An 11,113-nucleotide genomic window follows, 5' to 3' on the forward strand; every position below is an offset into this window, starting at 1 on the left:
CTCCCTCCCTAGGCCGCCGCCGCCGTCGCTGCAGTGCGCAGGAGACGGCGGTCCGCGCCCGAGCGCGCCCGAGCCGAAGCGGGACCTGGGTCGGTGCACCTAGCGGATGTGCCCGTCTGTGCGCGCCAGCGCAGCAGCCCGAGCAGCGGCCGCCGCCCGCGCGGCGGGGATGCCCGGACGCCGGGCCCCGGGGCTGGGCCCCCGGCGGTAACCGGAGCGGGGGGGCCGCGCCCCCCCTCTTCCCCCCTCGCCGGTCCCAGAGCCGCAGCTGCTGCGCCCGCGCGCTCCCGGGGACATTCTAACCGCCGCCGGGTCCCGCCGCCTCTCGCCCCGCTATTAATACCGGCGGCCCGGGAGGGGGGCGCAGCACGCGCCGCGCAGCCATGGGGAGGCTGCTGGCCTTAGTGGTCGGCGCGGCACTGGGTGAGTGCACAGGGGGCGCGCGCGGCCGGGGGCACCGCGGGGTCGCTTGGTGGGGCGGCGGGAGTGGCGCTCGGGACTCGGAGCAGCCGCGCGAGGGCCGCCCCCGGCCCAACCCCGGGCCCCGCCAAGTCAGCTTCAGAAGTTGTGCGCGCGGGAGCCGGGCTTGGGGAGGGCGGTGGAGGTGCGGGTGGGCTCCAGCGGGCGGGGGCCGGGCTGGCACAGCCTCGCGGCTGCAGGCGCCCAGCCGGGGGCGAGAAAACGCGGAGTCAGCTGCTCCCGTAGCCCCGCAGGCTGCAATGTGACACCCACAGCCGCGGGAGGGGGGTGGGGGGAAGGCGGCGCCGGGAGACTGGGACAGGAAAGACGGAGGGACAGGGAGAGATGGAGACGGGAGGAAGGGGGCGAGAGACAGAGAAGGACTCAGAGCGCACCTGAGTGGTCCGCTGGGAGGCTGGGGACGTGGGGGTCAAGGGGGAGACGGAGACAGAGAGAGGGGTATTGGAGACAGAGAGAGAGAAAGAAAAAGAAAGAGAGTTAAGAGACTGAGCGCGATAGAGAAAGGGAAACTTGAGAGAGGCAGAAGGAGATGGAGAGAAGAGGGAGATGGGGGTGCCCGTGAACACCGGGAGAGAATCTGGCATGGAGTTTTAAAAGGGATAGACGTGGAAAGGTGGAAAGGGATTAGGAGAGGTCTCCTTCTGAGCCCAGAGAGTGGACACAAAGTGGAGGGACCTTCAGAGAGACCCCTGAGAGGGACAAAGATGGGAGGGACTGAGACAGAGGCCCTCAGGGAGTCTGAAAGGGACCGCAGCAGGGGCGGATGGATGAGAAGTCCTGAGGATCAGGAGACAAGGACAGCACAGGGCTGCAGCAGAAGAGACACCGCGTTAGCTACAGAGTGCTGGGAGGCAGGAAGGAGGTGCCAGGTAAGAGAGTGAAGGAATTCTAAGACTGGAATTCCATGGGGTGCAAAGGCCCTGGGGCAGGAGAGAGCTCAGGAAAGCTTTGAGTAGTGGATGGGGTTGGGGTGGGAAGAGCTCTAGAGGCGAGGACCCTGGGGAAGAGGGGATGATGGAAGCAGGAGAGGCTGGGGAGGGGATGGCTCACACAGGGGCTTGTGGGGCTGGGAAGAGGGGCTGAGTGTGGATCAGCCCCAATTCCAGTGCCCACCTCCCCAGAATCCCCCACCTTCAGACCTTCTTTTCTCCCAACCCGTTTCTCCTGGAGCTAGCTGGTTTTGCAATTTAATGGTGAAAACGACTGCCACCTTGAACTTCTAACTTAGCTGGAAGTGTCATTCTACCACCTAGGTGCTTGGGTTCCTCCAGCAAGGGACTTTCTGAGGAAGGGGCACTCGGGTAGCAAAAAGTCTGAGTTACTGGCAACGTTGACAGTCCCTATGGGGCCTCCCATGTACAAGGCCCTACCTAATGTATGAAAATGGGCCCAGCCAATGCTGGAAGCAGAGGACCATTTCTTTCAACAAGAGAGAGGGAAACTGAGACCCAGAGACGAATGACTTGCTGAGGTCACACAGTGAGTGACAGGGCTTAGCCTGGCATCCAGTCCCATCTGCTGGTAATCATTGAGGGGGGAACAGATGGTTTGTGAGGGGTCTGGCATTGCTTAGGGCAATGGGTGCCTCTGCCTGACCTGAGCCTGCTGTCCCCACAGTGTCCTCAGCCTGGGGGGGCTGCGTGGAGGTGGACTCGGAGACCGAGGCCGTGTATGGGATGACCTTCAAAATTCTTTGCATCTCCTGCAAGCGCCGCAGCGAGACCACCGCTGAGACCTTCACCGAGTGGACCTTCCGCCAGAAGGGCACTGAGGAGTTTGTCAAGGTGTGTGGGTGCCGGGCACGGGTGTGGGATGGCGGGAATCCGCGTGTGGGAGGCAGTGGGGCTGGATCTCAGGGAGGGGGCTTGTTTGTTTGTTTTAATAATATGCTGTGATTGCTGACCTGGATTCAGATTCTGGCTCTGCCAGTGGCCTGCTGGTGACCTTGGCCAAATCAGTGAGCCTCTCTGAAAGTCAGTTTCCTCCTCAGTAAAGATGGGGTGGCAGTGGTCTCTAGCCCATAGGTTTGCGTGAGGACCGAATGCATTGACGCACCTGGCACATGGTTGGCACGAAATAAATGTCAATGGACTTATTTGGCACCAGCAAACAATGTCTCGGATAGTCATTACAGAGGGAAGACAGAACTTTTTTCTTTTTTTTTTAACCTCCTTTGAAATACGTGTGTATTTTGCATTACATATGGGAGAGGGAACCATAAACTTCGATGACATGCTGGAGAATTGGGGTCTCCAGCTGCGAGGATCAGACTGCCCTGTCCCTGCTGGAGGAGTGTATCTGGTGGCTGGGAAAGAACTGCAGAGAATGATGGCCTAGAGGCCAGATGGGGCTTGAGAGGATGACTGAGGAACGTGTGTGTGCACATGTGCATCTCCGCTGGAGGCAAAAGCGGGGTCTGGATGACTCCAGGCATGATCCTAGCCCCCGCCCCCCACCCCTGTGCCCTCTCTGCCTGAGGTCAAGGCGTCTGAGCCCATCTATGGACCATCTGTGTCTGTGGGTGTCACGGCAGGGGAGAGAATCAGGGTCAGGTGAGGGAAGAGAGGCCCAGGCAGCGACACCTCCCCCTCCCTGGCTACCCCTAGATCCTGCGCTATGAGAATGAGGTGTTGCAGCTGGAGGAGGACGAGCGCTTCGAGGGCCGCGTGGTGTGGAACGGCAGCCGGGGCACCAAGGACCTGCAGGATCTGTCTATCTTCATCACCAACGTCACCTACAACCACTCGGGCGACTACGAGTGCCACGTCTACCGCCTGCTCTTCTTCGAAAACTACGAGCACAACACCAGCGTTGTCAAGAAGATCCACATTGAGGTAGTGGACAAAGGTGAGTTGGGCGCTGCCTGCCCCTTTGCCGTCACCCACCGGCGAGCCAGATGGAGGGACAGATGGCAGGTAGCGGACAGGACAGGCTGGCTCTGTGCCTGGCCAGCCATCCGCCCACAGCAGCGGCCTGGGGGAAGAGGGGAGCAGCCTCTCCCGCCCACTCCAGCTCTGGCCTCTGTTCCCTCCAGCCCACGGAGAGGTCAAAGCATGCATCTCCCCCACAGATGCTCCGGGTACAGAACCCAGCTCTGTCACCTGTGCTGCGTGATCTCTGGCAGGTGCCTTCTGTCTCTGAGCCAAAGGGTTGTCCTCGGCTCGCCCAGGATAATAATCTGATGTGTTTCTCGGGGTGTAGTTTGAGCCATTATTCCATCACGGGCGTCATGAGGATTGAGCAACTGCAGGCACATGCCCGGCTTCCAGAAGAGCCTTGCACGTGGTGGTGAGGGTGGCGGTTCTTACTGTTTGAGTAACTCAGCCCTGCTGCCCTCTGTCGTGATGAGACAAGAGAGTGTGCCACCTAGAGCAGAGGTCCGCACACCCCTCTGCACTCCTGCCACAGGGGAGCCGCGCTGGCCTGCAGAGTCTCACTCAACACCTCTGAGGCGGGCCCAGGGGTCCTTTCTAAAACTCTCAGGTGAGGCAGTGTGGGGCCACAGGTGTGGGGCCCACCCTCTGAGCAGCAAGGATCTACAGCGCTTTCGGATGTCTCATCATTTTGCCTCAGCTGCCCTGGACTCCTTGTTTGAGGGAGGTCCACCCCTTCTCTGAACCATCTTCTGCTCAGCATCAATTGCAATTGTCCAGGGCCCTGTGGCCACTGGCTTAGAGGCGGGGAGATAGCCCAGGTTTGAACCAGCTACAAGCCGTGGCAGGAAGGTCTCTCGGGGCCACGGCACACACATCCTCATGGGCAACATGCACTGCCCGTCTTTTCCGTGAGATGGATGCCGGCCTCAGTGCCTTACAAGGAGTTCCTTAGTGAATCCTCTCCCCGCCCTCGGGGTAGGGGCTCTTCCTATCCCCATTTTACAGATGAGAAAACCACGGTTCAGGGAGGGAAAGTTATGTGGCCAAAGTCATGTGATTGGGAGCTGGACTTGAACCCAGAGGAGCTTGGGTGACTGTGTTTCCGTTCTTGGCATGATTCACTGTACTCTGTGATCAGCCAGAGCCTGTGGGTTTCTTTTTATAATGAGCATTTTTACGTTTATTGTCAAAGTGGTGTAGCCAAATGCAATTCAGCAGGCATGTCTGAGCCACTCTGGTGTTCGTCATGCTGCTGGGGGGTGGGGGTCAGCCGCAGACGTGGACGATGGAGCCCCACCCGTGGAGTTGCTGTGACAAAGACGCCCCCGGTACTGGGGCTTTACAAAACCTGTTATTGCTCTTGCAAATCTGTAGAGGTGAGATGGGAGAGGGTGGGAGGCCCCAGGGCACTGTTCAGCCACCTAGGTGCTTTCCATCTTGTTATTGGCAATTGGCCAGGGTGTTGTGTCCTCTGTACACCATGACCCAGTAGAGCCTCTCTCTTTTTTTTTTTTTAATTTACATTTTTATTTTTTGATACAGAATTTTGCTCTTGGTGCCCAGGCTGGAGTGCAATGGCGTGATCTCGGCTCACTGCAACCTCCACCTCCCGGGTTCAAGTGATTCTCCTGCTTCGGCCTCCCGAGTAGCTGGGATTACAGGCATGCGCCACCACGCCCAGCTAATTTTTGTATTTTTAGTAGATATGGGGTTTCCCCACATTGGCCAGGCTGGTCTCGAACTCCTGACCTTAGGTGATGATCCACCTGCCTTGGCCTCCCAAAGTGCTGGGATTACAGGCATGAGCCACCGCACCCGGCCTGAGCCTCTCTTTTTTAGGATTGTCCACTGTTATCACACTACATCCCAGAGCCCGTATTTTTACCAGCATTTACCGTTGTATGCAGTTCCTTATGTTGGCCCTGCAGAGTTTGTTTTCTGTACTATCCACCCAGTTCTAGTGTTTTTTACCCACCATATGTAGTATTGCCTTTTAAACATCACCCACTATATTATAGTATTTTATATTACCCACTATAGTATATTTTATATTACACAATATATTATACTATCATAATATTGCCAAACACAGCAGTTTTTTGTTTTTTGTTAAAGAGAGACCAAGTCTCATTCTGTTGCCCAGGCTGCGATACTGTGGCATAATCATAGCCCACTGCAGCCTCAAACTCCCCAAATCCAGCGATCCTCCTGCTTGAGCCTCCCAAGTATCTGGGACTACAGGTGTGAGTCACTATGCCCAGCTATATATATATATATATATATATATATATATATATATATGTCTTTTTTTTGTAGAGACTGGATCTTGCTATGTTGCCCAGGATGGTCTTGAACTCCTGGCCTCAAACAATCTTCCCTCGTTGGCCGCCGTAAGTGCTGGGATTATAGGAGTGAGCCTCCACACCTGGCCTGCAGTATTTTTTTTTTTTTTATTTTTATTTTTATTTTTATTTTTATTTTTTTTGAGACGGAGTCTTGCTCTGTGCCCCAGGCTGGAGTGCAGTGGCGCGATCTCGGCTCACTGCAAGCTCCGCCCCCCCGGGTTCACGCCATTCTCCTGCCTCAGCCTCCCGAGTAGCCGGGACTACAGGTGCCTGCCACCTCGCCTGGCTAATTTTCTTGTATTTTTAGTAGAGACGGGGTTTCACCGTGTTAGCCAGGATGGTCTCGATCTCCTGACCTCGTGATCCGCCCGTCTCGGCCTCCCAAAGTGCTAGGATTACAGGCTTAAGCCACCGCGCCCGGCCAGTATTTTTATTATAATCCATCATGCTAGAGTATTTTTAACATTCCCCACCATGGTGGGTATTTTTATTATCCACCATGCTGTGCTATAGTATTTTAAAAATCAATCCTATTGTAGCATTTAAAAATATTCCATTCTATACTATACTATATTCATCATCACCCGATACTACAGTATTTTTAACATGGCTCACTGTGCTACTGTATTTTTTCATTACCCACAATACCACAATATTATTTGTTAGCACTGCCTGCCATTCCTTATTATTATTATTTTTGTGATGGAGTCTTGCTCTGTCACCCAGGCAGGCTGGAGTGCAGTGGCACAATCTCGGCTCACCGCACCTCCCGGGCTCAAGCGATTCTCCTGCCTCAGCCTCCCAAGTAGGTGGGATTACAGGTGCACTCCACCATGCCCAGCTAATTTTTGTACCTGTAGTAGAGACGGGGTTTTACCATGTTGGCCAGGCTGGTCTCGAACTCCTGACCTCAGGTGATCACCCGCCTCAGCCTCCCAAAGTGCTGTGATTACAGGTGTGAGCTACTGTGCCCGGCCTATTATTATTATTATTATTTTGAGTCAGAGTCTCACTCTGTCGCCTAGACTGGAGTGCAGTGGCACGATCTTGGCTCATTGCAGCCTTTACCTCCCGAGTTCAAGCGATTCTCCTGCCTCAGCCTTCGAAGTAGCTGGGATTACGGGCGCATGCCACCATGCCTGGCTAATTCTTTTTTATTTTTAGTACAGATGGGGTTTCGCTATGTAGACCAGGCTGGTCTTGAACTCCTGGCCTCCATTGATTCACCCACCTTGGCCTCCCAAAATGCTGGGATGACACATGGGAGCCACCACACTGACCTTTTTATTATTTTTATCCACCATCTCGCTGCAGTTTCAATATTGCCTATCAACCTCTATTGCCCCCTGGTAATGACCCCTGAGGAACGAGCCATGTCATTTCCATAGGAGGAGGCGACGGGTCATGGTGGTGAGAACTTCACTGACCTGGAAGAGGTGGAGAAGATGCTGGGAAGCTGCTGGGGGCTGCCCACTGGTGGTAGGAGCAGGCAGATGGGGACCCATGGGGACAGTAATCCTATTTTGGATCCACACAACATGAGTGGAAAATACCTTGAGGCGCAGCAGTGTCTGAGGCGGGTGAGAAATCCGGCCTGCAGAGTCGCGGCTGGCCTTCAGATCTGCGGGCTGCCTGTGAGATGCCATGTTACCTAAACCCATTTGGGCACTGAGTTCCAGGAGCGGGGGCATGAATTCCGATGATGGGGCTTTATCCGGTGTGCATCCAGCTCAGAGTGGTTCCTGAGGCCAGCCACTGTGGGCAGCCAGGATGCGCTCGTCCTTGAGGTTTTCGGAGGCATCAAGGAGATGGTTGGATAAAGAATTTAGCACAGAGCTTGACTGACAGCAGGTGCCCACTACATGAGACACACTAATAATGTCTGTGGAGGCCGGGTGCAGTGGCTCATGCCTGTCATCCCAGCACTTTGGTGGGAAGATTTCTTGAGGCCAGGAGTTCAAGACCAGCCTGAGCAACACAGCGAGACCTCATCTCTACCAAAAAAAAAAAAAAAAAAAAAAAAAGGAAAAAATTCACGGAGCCTGGTGGTGCACACTTGTAGTCCCCACTGCTCAGGAGGCTGAGGCAGGAGATGGCTTGAGCTCAGGAGTTCCAGGCTGCAGTGAGCTATGACTGCATCACTGCGCTCCGGCCTGGGCAATAGAGCAAGACCCTGTCTCTTATAAAAATAAAGAAGTCTGTTGAAAAGAATGAATGAAGGAAGGAAGGAATGAGAAGGAAACCCTGTCCCAGCTCCTCCCACAGGGAAGCTGGGGCAGGCAGGGGGAGCATCCAGCCCCACTCCCTCCCTCACTCTGGCCCAGAAAGCACTGGTGCCATCTGCACAGGGTGGAGCCACAGAAAGTGCCCCACTCGCAGCAGAGGGAGGCCATTTGAGGACAGCAGGGAAAATGGGATCTCAGCCATCCAGGAGGGGGCCAGAGATGTGGGATGGACACCTAGGAAATCCAGCCGAGGACACCAGAGTGGCTTTTGACTCTGGTCCCCTGGCTGAACGCGTTCCCTTTACAGTTTAAATTTAGGCTCAAGGAGAAGCTGGCAATTGGCGGGGCCAGTGCTGTAGAGAGAATGTAGAGTTTCCGGAAAATAGCCAGCACTTCAGCAGTGCTGACTATGTGCTCATCCAAGCATGTTATGGATGTTAACTCATTTCCTCTCCCAGCAACCCTGTGAGAGGGTCTGTGTATTCCCACCTCCATTTTACAGAGGCTCAGAGAGGTGCAGTCCTTTGCCTGAGGTCACACAGCTAGTAAGAGGCAGAGCCGGGATTTGAACCCTGGCAGTCTGGCCCCAGAGCCCTGGCTGTTAACCACTAGGCTTTACTGCCCCAGTTATAATAACATTCATAAAAGTGAACCTTCATTGAATGCTATTTATAGATCAAGCACTATTCTAATGATTTTAAAGCATATTTAATTCTCACAGCACTCTGATGAAGGAAGTATTAATTGTACAATTGAAGAAACAGAGGCGGCTGGGCGCGGTGGCTCAAGCCTGTAATCCCAGCACTTTGGGAGGCCGAGACGGGCGGATCACGAGGTCAGGAGATCAAGACCATCCTGGCTAATCTGGTGAAACCCCGTCTCTACTAAAAAATACAAAAAACTAGCCGGCCGAGGTGGCGGGCGCCTGTAGTCCCAGCTACTCGGGAGGCTGAGGCAGGAGAATGGCATAAACCTGGGAGGCGGAGCTTGCAGTGAGCTGAGATCCAGCCACTGCACTCCAGCCTGGGCGACAGAGCGAGACTCCGTCTCAAAAAAAAAAAAAAAAGAGGCCCAGAGACACTGAGTCACTTGCCCAAGGTCACACAGCTGGCCAGTGGCAGAGCCAGCCTTTGAACCTGAGCCTTCTGGTTGCAGAGCTACGGCTTTTAGGCACTGTGCTGAGGGCCTCTGGAATGACACAGATGTGCCCTCGAGTTACACAGGGAGGCAGGTTGAGGGTGACGCCCACCAGGCCCACCCAAGGCTGGGCATTAATAATCACAGTGCATACACCAGGCCCAGGGAGGTCGAGCCACTTGCCCAAGCTCACACAGCAAGCTCACAGCACACTCAGGCTGTCATGCAGTCTCGGCTACCCCCTTAACCCTGCCTGGCCCCTGCAGCCAACAGAGACATGGCATCCATCGTGTCTGAGATCATGATGTATGTGCTCATCGTCGTGTTGACCATATGGCTCGTGGCAGAGATGGTTTACTGCTACAAGAAGATCGCTGCCGCCACGGAGACTGCTGCACAAGAGAACGCGTGAGTGGGGTGGCTGCGAGGAGTGAGGGCACACAGGGCAGCTTCGCACTTGCCAGAGAGGAACACCCGGAGCCAGGCGGGGAGGAGGCAGTGGAGCGGCCCAGGGCGCCATCTCTCAGCACCACCCAGAGGGGAGCGCTCCCTGTCAGACATGGGATAGGGGTGTCAGACCCAGTCCCTTCCTCCCTCAAACCCAGGAGCCCAGGCTCCCAGCCAGATTCCTCAAAGACCCTGAGGAGTCCACCCGTAGCCCCTTCCTCTAACTAAGGAGCCCTGTGTACTTGGGGTGGAGCCCGCTACCTTCCCCCATCCCCTGGGGGTTGGGTCGGTCTGATAATGGGGTCACTGTATACCTGGCCTTTCCCCCACAGCTCGGAATACCTGGCCATCACCTCCGAAAGCAAAGAGAACTGCACGGGCGTCCAGGTGGCCGAATAGCCCCAGTAAGGCGGATGCGCGGGCAGAGGAGAAGGGGATTGGGAGGGGCCGAAGTCCCCCAGGTCCCTAATTCCCCCTCTCTTGTTCCCCTTCAGGCCCTGGGCCCCGCCTCAAGGAAGAGCCAGCCCTAATGGGGACTCTCCAGGCACCGCCTGCGCCCAGTGTGGGGGTGGCCACTCCTGGGCCCCGGAAAGCCTGAGTCCTGCCGACGGAGCCGCTGGGGTGGGAGGGGCAGGGGGATTGGCTCGCACCCCCGCCTTGGCCTCCCCCAGCTCCTGCCCCGCCGGCCGCGCACCGCCATGCATGATGGGTAAAGCAATACTGCCGCTGCCCCCACCCTGCTTCTGCTGCCTGTTTGGGGAGGGGGGCGGTGAGGTGGGGGCAGCGGCCCCGCACCCCTCCTCCTTGCTGATTTGCACACATTGGCCGCTTCAGACATGCACTTCTGGGGCCAGCCCCTCCCCGCCTCCTCCCTGCCCGGCGGCAGGGATCGCGATGATGGGCTGGAGCAGTCTGGGGCAGGGGGTTCTGGGACCCACTCCGACTCCCCTTCCCCGGCATCATTTCCTCTCCCGCTTCCTCCGGCTGGACCTGGGGTCCCCCCTCCCTGTAATGCACTCCTGCCCCGGCCCAACCTCGCCCTCTCTCACCAGCCTTGAACTGTGGCCACCTAGAAAGGGGCCCTTTCAGCCTCGTCTCTCTTTACAGAAGTAGTTTTGTTCATGAAATAAAGACTCTTGGACTTGATGCATAGTTTCGAGTGTGAGCCCCGTCACCTTCCCCCCATCCCCGTCCCCGAATCCTAGAGCCCGCTTTCCAGGGACCCTACCCGAGGGCCCACAGGTGAAGACACTAATGTCTGATCCGTGTCGGGGTTGGGGGAGCCATTCGCTCGGCGGGGACCATGAGGGGTGAGGGAGAGTAGAACGGAGCCAGGAAGCGAGGGGGTGCTGTGGAGGGAAGAGAATGGAGGCAGATGCTGGGGTGCAGGGGTGGCATGGGGTGTGCGGTGTGCCCAGCAGTGTGGGTCTCTGGAGAGGTGGGCGCTGGAGAGACAGGTATGGATGGAAAAGCAGAGGAAGCCAGGCTAAACCAGCGTGTCCCAGTGAGGGGCCCTGGGCTGAGTGGAGGAAATGGGTGCGGTGGAGATGGGTTTGGCTGGGCACAGCGGGCACGTGTGGGTAAGCGGGTGGGGCCGGTTTTG

At 56.4% G+C, this 11,113-nt stretch overlaps 1 protein-coding gene across 2 annotated transcripts; it reads left to right on the forward strand.

Moving 5' to 3' along the window:
- The first annotated feature begins 31 nt into the window (after positions 1-31).
- On the forward strand, positions 32-10,656 carry LOC105495548 (sodium voltage-gated channel beta subunit 1). 2 transcript variants are annotated; one of them, XM_011765252.2, is made up of 6 exons: positions 32-423; positions 2,098-2,264; positions 3,087-3,327; positions 9,330-9,471; positions 9,843-9,914; positions 10,005-10,656. In XM_011765252.2, the coding sequence occupies exons 1-5, from the start codon at positions 384-386 to the stop codon at positions 9,907-9,909; spliced, it is 657 nt and encodes a 218-aa protein (XP_011763554.1). In that variant the 5' UTR covers positions 32-383; the 3' UTR covers positions 9,910-9,914; positions 10,005-10,656. The 2 variants fall into 2 exon arrangements, with proteins under 2 accessions (XP_011763554.1, XP_011763555.1); XM_011765253.2 differs by lacking the exon at positions 32-423 and adding an exon at positions 833-1,349.
- Positions 10,657-11,113: the final 457 nt, after the last annotated feature.

The sequence above is a fragment of the Macaca nemestrina genome, chromosome 20 (assembly GCF_043159975.1).
Source record: "Macaca nemestrina isolate mMacNem1 chromosome 20, mMacNem.hap1, whole genome shotgun sequence".
NCBI classification, from domain to species: domain Eukaryota; kingdom Metazoa; phylum Chordata; class Mammalia; order Primates; family Cercopithecidae; genus Macaca; species Macaca nemestrina.

Excerpts from the sequence above, each read along its gene's own strand:
- LOC105495548 (XM_011765252.2), top strand. The coding sequence starts at position 384 with ATGGGGAGGCTGCTGGCCTTAGTGGTCGGCGCGGCACTGG. Across the intron at positions 424-2,097 it reads AGTGGTCGGCGCGGCACTGG|TGTCCTCAGCCTGGGGGGGC; the intron begins GTGAGTGCACAG and ends CTGTCCCCACAG. Across the intron at positions 2,265-3,086 it reads GCACTGAGGAGTTTGTCAAG|ATCCTGCGCTATGAGAATGA; the intron begins GTGTGTGGGTGC and ends GGCTACCCCTAG.